The 14,933-nt window shown below is 41.8% G+C and overlaps 1 protein-coding gene across 6 annotated transcripts in view; it reads right to left on the reverse strand.

Annotated features, from left to right (window-relative positions):
• The window catches only part of ITGA9 (integrin subunit alpha 9), a 294,730-nt gene that overhangs the window by 213,785 nt on the left and 66,012 nt on the right, over positions 1-14,933 (reverse strand). For all 6 annotated transcript variants that reach the window (XR_012157453.1, XR_012157452.1, XM_078851717.1 and 3 more), the window contains one exon: positions 7,770-7,930. Coding sequence is in view for 4 of the 6 variants with exons in the window: in XM_078851717.1 (XP_078707843.1) it covers positions 7,770-7,930 (161 nt within the window). In the remaining 2 variants the exon portion in view is untranslated. The remainder of the gene's footprint in view (positions 1-7,769; positions 7,931-14,933) is intronic.

The raw sequence follows: 14,933 nt of genomic DNA on the forward strand, positions 1-14,933 counted from the left end.
TCCTGCTGACCAGTGCACTAGGTCATTTGTCTCTTTGTCTACCCTGTGGTCCAAATCCACTGAAATTCTTGGCATCTGTGACGGATTTTCATAGCTGCTGCAGCTCTGAAATCAGCCTCTGCACTAATGCACAAAAGCACACCAAAACCAATTGCTTGTTTTTATTTCTCTCCTCTCCCTTTGGGCACAGGTCTCTGCCATCCCGAGCCACTCACTCCAATCAGGCTATGAGGGTGGGAGAACAGTCAAAGCCAATGGGAGATTCATTCTATGAGAAGTAGGGGGAGGGATTCAGTGGAGCAGTTTACCCATCAAAGGCTGGAGTGGTCAGCTGCATGACTCATGTTTCATCAGCCAAAGTGTTAGGGTCTCAGAATTGGCCCCCAGACCACTGTGGACAAGCAGGCTCAATCCTGAGCAATCCAGCTAAAGCTATTTAACAACGAGGCCAGACAACAGCAACCTACTATAAAGGAAGTCAGCTTTGGCTGCTTTTTTGTTGGTGGTGAAGAACCATGAAAAATGTGATCCTTGAAACACAGTGTTGGTGATTCTTCATTTCCAAAAAATTTTTGTAGAGAAATGCATAACAATCCCAGCCACAAAAGGACTGCTTTTCTTCCCCCAAAGGGATAAACTTTTGTAAAGGTTTGAAGAGGCGTATAATGGAAATCCTTATACATCCTTAAACACAAGCAAACATAAGCACAAATGCAAGACTTCAATAATACTGGGAGGTATCAAGAAGAGGAGAACATCTACAATAATGGGGAATAGGATTAGGCAATGAATTTCCGTCAGTGATCAAAAAGCCCATAAAGTCATGGGAATCACAGTTTCAAATCAGTTGTGAAGGTCATTCATTCTTTCAAAGGAGAAAACAAATGAAAGGCAGCCAACTGCTGGATTTCAGAAGCGATATGATGAGCAGTGGTGTCTGCCAAACTATTTTATTTTTACGTTGTCCTCCAAATCCACCTGCAACTTATTTGCTTGTCTTGTCTACCTGTTATGTCCTGTCTGACACAAAGATTGTGAGCTCTCTGAGACCAGGACTGTCTTTTATTACTAGACTGAACAGACACAAACACTATGGGGACATGGCCCTTGATTGGGATTCCTAGAAACTATTGTAATATTACTAACCACAGCCAACACCTGTTTCTATTAGAATATCTTTAATAAATATAAAAGGGAGAGGTTGTCTCAAGGATGAGCAAGCCTGTTTGTGTATCATCAATGTCTATAACATCTTTGAAACATCATCCATGAAGGTGAAGCTATTTGAGTGCTACAAAGACTCTACAAGTAAGATTACTATGATTTTAAGAATAAGTTATTTTTTGATGCAGATATTCCCATTAGGTGAGATCAAACAGCTGCAGATACAGGTACAGTCACAATAAAACAAACTGCAAATGGGCTCTGTGGAACCTGTGGAACTCCTTGGCAGAGGATGTTGTGAAGGCCAAGACTACAACAGGGTTCCAAAAAGAACTAGATAAGTTCATGGAGGATAGGTCTATCAATAACTATTAGCCAGTATGGGCAGGGATGGTATCCCTAGCCTGTTTGCCAGAAGCTGGGAATGGGCAACAGGGGATGGATCACTTGATGATTGCCTGTTTTGTTTATTTCCGCTGAAGCACCTGTTGGCCACTGTCAAAAGACAGGATACTGGGCTGCACCTTTGGTCTGACCCAGTATGGTCTTTATGTTCTCAATTAAGTTGGCTTTAGAGACTCAGTTGTGAAAGATCACCAGCTCACAATATCAGGGCCTTAGAGACCCAAATGCCTGAATTAAAGTTTAAAATGAAAGGTCCAGGTCCTCAGAATTCAAAAGCAAATGAGAGAGACAGCCATGGTGATTTCTGTGGACAAGTAGCATTTTTATAATCAGAACTCTTTATTGCTTGGTTCATGCAAACTCAATACAAACTCATAACCTAGACTGCCATTATAAACTGAGTTTAGTGGCAATAATATTTGTTGATCAGCTCTGTCCTCCTCTGTAGCTATGACTGGAGTCAATAGGAGTTAAATTATGGGCACCATGGGACTGTTTAAGACAACCAGCTAGCCATAGAGATAACAGTCTCTGGAAAATATAAGTGCAATATCTGATGTAATTGTGTGCTGTGTTTGTTGATGCTGTTTGAGGCTGTTAAGGGCCCTGGCTTTGAACAGCAACAGCACTGACTGATAGCAATAGCTAGCTCAGTTGACCAGCCTTCAACCTTCAGCCTTGTGAAAATAAGATGAAGAAAAGATTTGACCTAACAAATGTGCAGCACTATACTGTTTGCTCTCAGTTTCAAATTCAGGTTGGTGGATTTTCCTGTCCCATCCTCTCACATTTTTCTAAATATGAGGGAAATTCAGAAAAGGAGGAAGTAACAGCAGCCACAACCTGGAAACAAAATTCTATAAGGGGTTCAATGTTGTAAAACTGCTCCGGTCAGAATGCATGTTAAACACATTATGGGTCCATCTGTGGGATTTGCTGAGTACCTTCAATTCACATGGCCTCTGAGTAGAGGTGAGGACAAGTAGAACACCATAGTATACAGCCCAATCAAGATTAAGATTAGAGAAATATAGAGGAAAACATCTAACTTTTTTTCTTTTCAATTTCTGGAGCCTCTATCTCTTTACTCTTGCTCCTCCCTTTCCTGTCATATTCTTATTTCTCTAATTTTTGTGTTTGCTGCGCGTTCTACTGAAAGCGATACACATATATTAGAAAATAAAAGAACTGGCTTAAAAATTCTTTTGGCTTCCTCTAATCCAGTAACGTTGATGGAGGCTTGCAAGATAAAAGCAGATGTATTTTGTTACTGAGTCTGACAAGCTCGCAGAAGACAGTGGTGGCCTTTAAAATAATTCAACAACCTAGAAAACATTTTGTGAAGGGATTTTAAGCACTGACCTGTGATTTGCTTACAAGAATTGTGAAGAAGTGTCTCAATAGCTTGATGCCAGCTGGAGTTAGTTAGAACTTTAAAAAAATTCCAGTGGGAGTTTGCGGGTGCTGAGCTGAGATAGTGGAGCATGAAGCAATGATTGATCTTTTCTGACTCTCTCTACATGATCAGCACTGCACAATCTTTGATAATTTTCTGCATAATTTCTATGAACCAGGGGCCTGATTCTACAAAGGGGCTAATTGCCCTCAGCTCCCATTGAAGTCAATGAATATTGAGTATACTCAGCATTTTCAGAAGGTGCTAAGCAGCTTTCAGAACCCCATGGCAAGGTATGCTGGGAAAGGTTCCCACAGGTGGACGACCCTACACTTGTGAGAGTCAGCAGTGATCAGACTATCACAAAGAAAGTTACTTCTATTGAAGGAGCTGAATTCCCATCTTTCTGAGGCCCAGGAATTTGGCCAAAAAACATCACAAGGTTTTGAAAACTGGAGCAAGGTATTTGAAATAGATATGGCATTCTGTTTTCCTCTGATGCTATGTCTTCAAATAAAAAGTGAGATGCTTTTTGGGACATCAGCTGGTATGCCAACCCTATATAGGATATGGTACAAGAAGTGACATCACTAGATATTCCATGAAGCAACCAATTACAAATTGTGACAAGTTTTGCAATCTCTGCATAGCGACAGTGGTGCCAAAGATGACAATATGCACGGCCAGGAAGTCTGCCCCTTGGCAACAACTAACAAGACAGCGCATCCTGAGAATAAGGAAATGGAAAATTAATGGTCCCACTATTACTAAAAGTTCTGTTGCTGACATAAAACCTGCAACTACTGTAATAATAATTTAAAGCAGAATCTCCATAATGTACTGAGAGTCCCATTGCAAAAAATCTCTGCATTTGCAAGGAGAAGACTATAAAATTATAGCCCGTTGCATTCTAAAATATATTAGTTAATTTACTGTGAAAAGGTGCAGTTGAGTTATTTATGACAACGCTTCATTATATGCTAGTAAACACATTTCAGTATTTTGTAGTTTTAGAAGTATGAGACCTTATCACAAAATCTGGTATTAAATCTTTGCTGAGAAGCGAGATGTGGCTGGTGGGTTTTTATTGTGGGATCTGTGGATTAGTGACATGAAACCCAATGATAGTCTACTATAGGTCAGTTATAGGGGCTGATATTTCTAGTATTACCCGTGCTGTTATATTCAGTGTCATATGCTCAGCAGTAGAGCACCTCTCAATGAACAGCACGGCATCAATGCTAAACACTAACCTGAGAAAACCAGTGACACTGTTGAACATCACAATCACAGCTCAACTGTTCCTGCTGTCTCCCAATTCTCTACTGAGCAGAAGAATTTTAAAACTCCAAGAGCTGCTTAAATAAAAATAACTTTAGGTTTTGTGCCAGATGATAGTTTACGTGTCACGGAGAACAGCAGATCACCTGGGGTCCCTCTGATTCCAAATACCGAAGGGTCAGCTAACCAGAACTGGCAGCAGTGTCTCTCCCCACCTAACTTTTGAACCGCACTCACATCATTCCGTGGCTCTGACACGGTTTCATTCCACTTTCCACCATGGACTGAAAACAGAAATCTTCCAGGAGTCTGAGATTTGAAACGTAATTATGTAGCCATGAGAGATTCAACGATTTTGAATAATATTCATCTTAGACTACAAACTTCTGAAGCCTTGACTGAACCAAACACACAAACTCCAAACCTTTTGAGAGTCACTCACCATCAGAAACTCAGTTACTTAAAAAGCCAGAGAATTTTATACAGGCTCGGAGTCAATAGTAGGAAAAAGAGGGGTAGCTCTTGCTCAGATTTATGGGGGAGTCATTGGACTAGTGAATGCTCTCCCTCAGCAACAGTGTAAAGTGTAATGAATTCATCTAAGGGCCAGCCAGCTGGGGCCAGCCAGCTCTGTTGGGAGACAAAGCCTCTTCAGAACAGGTGTTTGGGCCTGGGGGAAGAGATTATCACAGCCAGCTGGGAAGGGGTCAGGTGATTCCTGTGAAGGGATGAAAGCTCAGCGGAAGAGCACAGCTGTAAGAAGCAGGGTGAATCTGGTGGTAGGCACTGGAGCAGGGAGGAGGGAGAGAGAGATAGACAAGGCCTCTGCAGCTGGCTTTGGCCAGGGGAATAGCTTTGTTTTGGCGTAATTTTGTGAGTTTCGTGTCTGAAGAATAAACTGAAGGACGGGCCTGAGCAGATGCTGAGTGTGGCACTAGTGCTTCCTGTGGAGACAGGCCAGCAGCCCCACAGTCGGTTTCAGTGGAGTGGCTGTCTCCAAAAGCCATGGCTTATCCACTATACACTGAATCAGAGAAATGCCAGCTACACAAATTAGAAACATCCTGTTATTTGAACATCGTCACCCGCAGTTCTGCTGGCTGCCAGTGGGCTCAGGTAACTTCTTTCCCGCCAGGATTAGGCGGCCCATCTCAGGCGTTAATATATCAATTCATTTGGTCTTCCTAAGCACTTATTTCTACATCGTGACCACGCATACTCCAACACTGCAGTTGCAAAACAGAAACGCTGCTACATTAAGACTTTTGTCACAGAAAATCTAAATGAATGGTAATAAAGTGAATGGGTTAGGGACAAGTCTCAAATACCAGAATGCGAAAAGTGGGTAATTTCGTAGGGCACCTGGTACAAAGGGGAGGGAAAGGAAAACTAAAAGCAAAGAATACTTGATAAATTATTCCAATGCCAACCTTAAAACCCAAATCTCAACACCAGCTCGCGCACAAAACTATGTAATCAAAGAACTTTAACTTTTACTAGCTTCTTACTCAAGGATTGAGAACAGTAAAGGATCATGACCTCCATTTCCACTCCTCCGGAGTCTGCAAGGCTCTTCGATGTTTCCAATGACTCTATGGACCACATCACTTCCTCCCATGAGGGCAGAGACTACCACGGATCATCATTCCTTACTACTTTGCATCCTTCCTTACGCAAACTAATGACCTTTCCTGCAGTTTCGCCAAATTGGAAAAAAACCTTGGCCTTGCCTATATCCTATAAACAACTAAATCCTATTTGTTAAACAGCTGTTTCACTTTATTAATAAACAGCTGCTGGTAAATTTAAATGTGTTTATATATTTCCTTTACATAAGCAATTACAATTCCCAAGTGTTTTGAGGGCAAATAGTTTCTCTTTGAAAACATTTTGTATGCCAAGCCATAGCTAACAATAATTACAACAAATACAATCACTCTTCAGACTTGTGTTTCCCCCTAGTGAATTCTATACATCACCCAAAAACCACAATAGTATGAAAGTAAGTATTTCTTAATGCAAGAGCTAAGTAATAAAGGAGCATATTCCCTGAACTGTTTTAATCACCAGAATTCCATAATATTATATACTAAAGCCTGATCGGACATGCTGCTTTGGAGAAAGGCCAGAATTATTAAACATGCATCCAGATATTCCAGTTAATGGTAAACTAATTTGCTTAAATTTTCTGTAATAAGCTTTTTCCACAGCGGAAACCGGGAGCTGCCCCATAAGCAGAAAACCTTGGAAGATGTAGTCGACATCCAGGGACACACGCAACTTAATAGCACATGGTTGCTTTCTTGGTGGTCATTATGTTTGTTTTCAGTTATGTCAGCAACCTTGCATAAAAATGCTAATAATGTCAAGGATTAATTTCATCTCCCAGCCTCAGGGTCTTTAGGTACAAAGCAGCTTCCTGAAAGAGTTCCTCCTTATGAGGATTATTGGCTACACTGGCTTGTCAGTGGAAATGCAAAGATAACATGGAGTTTAAAAACAGGGACTGTCTCAGTATCTGCCATGTGAAGCAAAGTGAATTTAGGTCAGCCTAATTTATGTAGAAGTGTCCTTGAAACGAGAGACCAGTAATTGTTACGCAGCAGCATATGCATCACCAGGCCAGTTGTATCATCTCAGCATATTGCTCCACAGATTTGCTTCATGATGCTTTACACATGAAAACACAAAAGTCATGTATACAATTTAAAAGAATAATTTCTTACTGCATGGATTATTTTTAACCATCCTCTAGACTTCTATAAACAGAATTATAATTCTCTATTGCTTTTTTATTTACTTCTCAACTAAGAGGACACCTAGGGGACATGTCGTCAGTAATAGCTGTAGACCAAAGATCATTAGCATTTTCTACCAACTCATTGGTAGCGTACTCTGTCAAAGGAACAATATTGTCCCTCCAGAAACATGGCTGGAGACACCTCCTTTATTCAAGAGTGGGGATGTGTAACAATCAATCCATGACATGGATAAAAGTTCCAATGAACCCGCCTACAATCGCACCCCAAAATGAAGTCAAGAGTGTGCCCCAGAACTGAAAGTTGAGCCAGCAGCCACCTGGGAGCCTCCCACAGTCATCATGGCAAAAGTAAGTAAATGATTTGGAGAGGGCCCACTGCTTAGACCCTAAAACATACATCGAAATAAAGCTGTCCAACTACTGCTGTTCCGCCATAGTAACTTAGCATCCATATTTGGGGGAAATATAACAGCCAAAACAAAAACACAATCCATCCAATTAATATTCCTGACATTGTGTGCTGAAGGCCATCAAATCCATATCTGCCTCCTAGGGCAGATCTCTTGGGGAGGAAGTTCAAAACCTTCCACTGAGAAGGGCCCTTCCGTTGATCCAGAAAAGCTCAAACACAGGAACTAAAAAGCAAAAGTATCCCAAACCAAGTCAAACATAACGCCTTTGATGGCCTATAGAATAAATACTTAAAGCAACAGATGGAACTGCAAAAAGGTGAATGCCAGAGAAGAGATGGAATGGACTGACCTTCACATAGGCTAGGTAGTGATCACACTTTTCCCTCATGTATGACAGCTGTAACTGCTCCACAACCTGTCCCATTGTTTCTCCAGAAAACACAAAATAAACCCTGGGCTGTTGGCCTTTTTCTTTCTTTGCCACATCTGCAGTCAAGATATAATTCAAACCTGCCAAAAAAAAAGAAAACAAAAAGATTCCATGACTGTCAGCCCAAGGTGGTTCTTCTCTAGCAGCCTTTCAGTTTGTCCTGTTGTATCTTCTGGCATGTTTACTTAGAGGATGAGTAGCACCTTGGATGAGGAGGCCCTTTACCAGGAATGTGAGAAAGCACGAGTAAAAAAATAATCCAAAAAATTGTGGAGATATTTTACTCACCCTGTTGAAAGAAAACAAACATGCTTTGTTTTCCCTCCACATCACCATAAACTAAGGACCAGATGTCAACAAGAACTTGGCATTTCCCGGTTGAGTTATAATCTTATTAGCATTTAGAATTTAACTAGAGGTAGTTGTTTGTATTTCATTTCCCTTTATGAATATTATTCCCCTGAAAACTACAGAACATGCACTCCATAGACCAATAAACTATCAGCAGGGGGTCTTCTTTCATTCTATTCTATCTGGTGCATAGTTCAGTAAAGTTTGCTGTTTTGTATTTTGATACTATTGTGGCCAAAAGAAGGCTTCTTCTCTGTCTACCCAACAATTTGATTACTGGTTGAATAATCCAGATGGATTCTACCTGCCACCCAAGTGAATGCAACAATGTCTGAGGCCCTGAACCAGCAAAGAAATCAAGCTTTTTTCTTTTAGTAGATGTCTGTACCACTAAAGTCAGTGGGAGTCTACACAAAGCACAGGGGCCCTTATATTAGTGGATCCTATTGCAGGATGTGGTCCTCAGTGATTTCAGCTGAATGTTAAGACAATAAAGGGAACATCAGTAGATGACCACCAACACACGGGTTAATTAGTCTGCATGTGATGTACGATACAGTTAGCTCATGTCTGTTTCTGTGCATTATTACATAATAAGGCCAAACACTGATTATCTGAGCAGAATTTTAATTATTTCCTTAAATGTGTACACATCTGTTTTGATTTTTATATCAAATTTGATTTAAGCCAGCTAACTGTTACTACTACCTCTAAACGACAATAATCTTTTCAAAAGACTTTAAAATTGTTAAACAAAAAACTTCACATAAAAGTTTTCAATCCAAGAAGAAATTAGTGTGTTTGTTTTTTTAAATAGGAGAACATTCTGAGCTCTTTAAAACACAATTGTTGTCATTGGCCTCACTTGGGCCATGTCTATACACAGTAGTTGAATCGGTTTAACAAATCATTTTTCAAACGGGTGCAAAAGGCTCTGTGGGCATTCTTATTTCAATTTAAAATCAGACTTATTTCAGTTTGGCTTAAATTAATTCCTAATCAACTGAAACTAAACCAAAATAAGCCTGATCTACACAAAAATAAGAAAAGGAGTACTTGTGGTACCTTAGAGACTAACACATTTATTTGAACATAAGCTTTCGTGAGCTACAGCTCACTTCATCAGATGTGAGCTGTAGCTCACGAAAGCTTATGCTCAAATAAATTGGTTAGTCTCTAAGGTGCCACAAGTACTCCTTTTCTTTTTGCGAATACAGACTAAAATGGCTGCTACTCTGAAACAAAAATAAGAGTGTGTCCCTCCAACTCTCTGTACCACTTTAAAATCACTTTTAAAACAGTTTGCGTAAAACGATCTGATCCTGTGAGGTGCTGAGCACCGCAATTCCCACTGAAGCTGATGGGAGTTGTGTGTGCCCAACAACTCAGCAAGATCCAGCATGACACACATTTTGGCCTATTTTTAAAGACAAAAAAAATCCATTTTTGGTTTTAGGTTGTACAGACCCCATACCCAATCCTGTCTCCTCTTTTTCGTTTCTTAGGAGACCATTCCCGCCTACCTTTGCTGAGACTACAGCTATGATATCAACTGCAGGAACAACTGTTGCTGCAAAAGACAAGAAAATCTGTGGGCAAATCCAAGAGCTGTGCAGGCAGTAAACAAGGCACTGCAGACACTCCTCCCCAGCCTCGGGGCCAGGACGAACTCCCTAGACCTCAATGATGTAAAGCTAGATAAGAATGGCTACCTAAATTCAATTCATGAGTGTTTCCTAAACCTTTTAAAATTCTCAAGTAGAAATGCAACATTTAGAAGCTCCTGTCTAGATGACCAGCATAATATGCAACCCAAATATTAATGAGAACACTGCACAGAGCCTCTAAACAAAACCATTCCAGTTACCATCCTTCTATAGCAACTGTGGATGTTTTTGATTAATACATTTCAAATAGCACATTTCACATCTTTTTCCCTTTTCTTTTGGCAACTTATTCCTATGCTACATCCAATGATGTCTATGAAATACTGAAATACTATGAACAAGATTTTTTTTCTTTTTTGCTTCAAAACAAAAAAGGAACCAGGGTGGGAAAGTAACTGACTAGTTCATAAAGCACCCTCAGCGATTTAATTTATTCCCATTCACTTTGAGTATTGGGTAGTAAGTTTTTGCTACTAAATTAACTCTGACTAGTAACCTTTCAGAGTCTGCCAGGGTACTCAAACACATGCATGCTCTTAAATGTTTATGGGATCTGATCTTTGACTTCAGAAGTTAATAAAAATTTGGCATGCATGCAATCGGTTTAGATTAAATTTTGAAATGACCAATCCTCTCCCCAGAACTCAAACCTAATCTCTATAAAGGTTGGATAAAACGGCATTCAGCAGTATATTTTGTTCATTTGCAAACAAGGCCATTCACCAGTACAGCAGACTCAATGTCCCAGTAAGTGCCATAGTTAGATACTTGCTGAATAAGGAGTAGCGGAGACACCGCATGATTTTCATTCTCAAGTGTCACATACCCACTTACACACTTCAGTTGTGGGGGGGACATAGATCAGCATTCACGCTGCACTCCCCATCAGTACCTGGCCCAACCCGGGGAAGCTCATGATCCAACCAGTGGACCAAATTCGGTGATCAGTCCTGGTCACAGTGCACGTAAGCTAAAAAGAACTGCATTAGGTACCCCTGCTCCACTTTGTTACAAGCAGCAAAATACGTGCTTTCAGTGTAACATCGCGTATTTTAGATTACCTCTTCCTTGTTAGTGTTACCCTTAAAGTCCCCACAAGGCATGCATGTGTGTCCCTCTGAAACGGACCTCAGCAACCCTGAGAACAAAATGGCTCATGGGTCAAACTTTGCCCACAGAGAACATTCTTAAACATCTAAAGGTGCAGCGCTCAAAAAACAAAGGCACTCTAATTTCATTGCTGCATACACCACATCCCCTATATCATATGCGCCAGCCTAGATGACAATGTCTAGGGCCTGCGTTAAGGAAAAGAATCTCTTTTTTCCCCCTACTTCAAACTTCTTCCTCTCGAAGCCCTCTATTGCTGCCAACCCCCTGCAGAGTAGGTGACTAGAGAGCGGTCTCTGTGGGGCCCTCCTTTACTTGCCTCACAGAAGCACTGCCTCCATAGCACTCACTAACATGATTTCGGTCCTGGCCCAGGCATGCACATTAAGTGGAAGTAACAAGAGGCAGAAAGAAAAAGTCTGTGGTATTTCTTGCCCAAACTGAAGCAAGCTGCAGATGAAGACGACAAACCCAATTTTGTAGACTCAGAAATTCTGGAGAGCGTGGATGAGTATCTTAAACCCTGGCGGCTTATCCAAACTGAAGAGAAACTCGGAACCACCTGAAGTGCACCAATTACGAGTTCAAACAAAGCGTAGCTCCACCCGCAAAACCACGCTAGAGTTGGGCACAATCAGCTGTGTCTACCTAGGGAATTCTCTTGCAGTGGACTAGAATGGGGTGATGCAGGGCAGAAGTTGAGTGCATTGACTGAGCTGTGTGAAGGAGCTTCCGCAGCATCTGTGTACACAATGCCTAGCTCCAGCCAGCCCTATAACCTGTCATTTTTTGAAGCACAGAAAATCATCCAATTCACACAAAAGCGTTTTTTTTTTAAATTAAATGGTAGCTTGGCATTTTTTTAATCTGTATAAATAAATTATCCTGTCTGCGAGCATAGCAAGTTTCCTTTCATTTGCCAGTGGCTAGGCAAGTAGCACGGTACCTTGAAATATGGGAGACCCAAGCAGCCTCCATTTTCCTGTTCGGGGCCTTCAGCTGGGAAAGGGGTATTGTTTGGAAGTATGCTGGCAAGTGTGCTCAGACGTGTGTGTATTATGCAGGGAAAGGCCACACCCAGGCCAGGAACAGTGCTCCAGCCTAAACTGTAATTCAACCTGGTAACATCAAGCTAGAATTGTTACCCTGTCACACTAGGCAACATGGTTTAAAGGTCAGTCTTAGCTAGCTTAAAATTAGCTAGGGTCTTGAATTCACAGACAGCACTAAGAAAAGGAGTACTTGTGGCACCTTAGAGACTAACCAATTTATTTGAGCATCAGCTTTCATGAGCTACAGCTCACTTCATTGGATGCATACTGTGGAAAGTGTAGAAGATCTTTTTATACACACAAAGCATGAAAAAATGGGTGTTTACCACTACAAAAGGTTTTCTCTCCCCCCACCCCACTCTCCTGCCGGTAATAGCTTATCTACAGTGATCACTCTCCTTACAATGTGTATGATAATCAAGGTGGGCCATTTCCAGCACAAATCCAGAGTTTAACAAGAACGTCTGGGGGGGGGGCAGGAAAAAACAAGGGGAAATAGGTTACCTTGCATAATGACTTAGCCACTCCCAGTCTCTACTCAAGCCTAAGTTAATTGTATCCAATTTGCAAATGAATTCCAAATCCGCACAGACACACCCCTGGAACCCCGACCTGGGATATTCTATCTACTACCCAAGATCCATAAACCTGGAAATCCTGGGCGCCCCATCATCTCGGCATTGGCACCCTGACAGCAGGATTGTCTGGCTATGTAGACTCCCTCCTCAGGCCCTACGCTACCAGCACTCCCAGCTACCTTCGAGACACCACTGACTTCCTGAGGAAACTAAAATCCATCGGTGATCTTACTGATAAAACCATCCTGGCCACTATGGATGTAGAAGCCCTCTACACCAACATTCCACACAAAGATGGACTACAAGCCATCAAGAACACTATCCCCGATAATGTCACGGCTAACCTGGTGGCTGAACTTTGTGACTTTGTCCTTACCCATAACTATTTTACATTTGGGGACAATGTATATCTTCAGATCAGCAGCACTGCTATGGGTACCTGCATGGCCCCACAGTATGCCAACATTTTTATGGCTGACTTAGAACTACGCTTCCTCAGCTCTCGTCCCCTAATGCCCCTACTCTACTTGCGCTATATTGATGACATCTTCATCATCTGGACCCATGGAAAAGAAGCCCTTGAGGAATTCCACCATGATTTCAACAATTTCCATCCCACCATCAACCTCAGCCTGGTCCAGTCCACACAAGAGATCCACGTCCTGGACACTACAGTGCTAATAAACAATGGTCACATAAACACCACCCTATACCGGAAACCTACTGACCGCTATTCCTACCTACATGCCTCCAGCTTTCACCCTGACCACACCACATGATCCATTGTCTACAGCCAAGCTCTGCAATACAACCGCATTTGCTCCAACCCCTCAGACAGAGACAAACACCTACAAGATCTCTATCAAGCATTCTTACAACTACAGTACCCACCTGCGGAAGTGAAGAAACAGATTGATAGAGCCAGAAGAGTTCCCAGAAGTCACCTACTACAGGACAGGCCAAACAAAGAAAATAACAGAACGCCACTAGCCGTCACCTTCAGCCCCCAACTAAAACCCCTCCAACGCATTATTAAGGATCTACAACCTATCCTGAAGGATGACCCAACACTCTCACAAATCTTGGGAGACAGGCCAGTCCTTGCCTACAGACAGCCCCCCAACCTGAAGCAAATACTCACCAGCAACCACATACCACACAACAGAACCACTAACCCAGGAACCTATCCTTGCAACAAAGCCCGTTGCCAACTGTGCCCACATATCTATTCAGGGGACACCATCACAGGGCCTAATAACATCAGCCACGCTATCAGAGGCTCGTTCACCTGCACATCCACCAATGTGATATATGCCATCATGTGCCAGCAATGCCCCTCTGCCATGTACATTGGTCAAACTGGACAGTCTCTACGTAAAAGAATAAATGGACATAAATCAGATGTCAAGAATTATAACATTCATAAACCAGTCGGAGAACACTTCAATCTCTCTGGTCATGCGATTACAGACATGAAAGTTGCGATATTACAACAAAAAAACTTCAAAACCAGACTCCAGCGAGAGACTGTTGAATTGGAATTCATTTGCAAATTGGATACAATTAACTTAGGCTTGAATAGAGACTGGGAGTGGCTAAGTCATTATGCAAGGTAACCTATTTCCCCTTGTTTTTTCCTATCCCCCCTCCCCCCAGACGTTCTTGTTAAACCCTGGATTTGTGCTGGAAATGGCCCACCTTGATTATCATACACATTGTAAGGAGAGTGATCACTTTAGATAAGCTATTACCAACAGGAGAGTGGGGTGGGGGGAGAGAAAACCTTCTGTAGTGGTAAACACCCATTTTTTCATGCTTTGTGTATATAAAAAGATCTTCTGTACTTTCCACAGTATGCATCCGATGAAGTGAGCTGTAGGTCACGAAAGCTTATGCTCAAATAAATTGGTTAGTCTCTAAGGTGCCACAAGTACTCCTTTTCTTTTTGCGAATACAGACTAACACGGCTGTTACTCTGAAACCTGTCATACAGCACTACAGCATACTTAATCCACCTCCTGTCGACATAGCACTTTCTGCACTGGGGGTTAGGTCAGTATAACTATGTCGCTCAGGGGGGTGGATTTTTCACACCCCTGAGGGATGTAGTTATAGCAATATACTTCTGTTTTGTAAACCTGCCTTTGGTAGGACCTAAACTCAACCTTTTTCTAGACTAGATCAGGCAAACCCAAAAAGGGGGAATCAGATATCTGCCAATTCTTTACGCTCCTCCCCTTTTAACAATGTATGCAGTAATATTGCCCTTACTTCCCAAAGAAAACTGTTCCCTTTCTCTGTCACCTGGGGAATAAGGAAAGCAAC

Source organism: Lepidochelys kempii, chromosome 2 (assembly GCF_965140285.1).
Source record: "Lepidochelys kempii isolate rLepKem1 chromosome 2, rLepKem1.hap1, whole genome shotgun sequence".
NCBI classification, from domain to species: Eukaryota; Metazoa; Chordata; order Testudines; family Cheloniidae; genus Lepidochelys; species Lepidochelys kempii.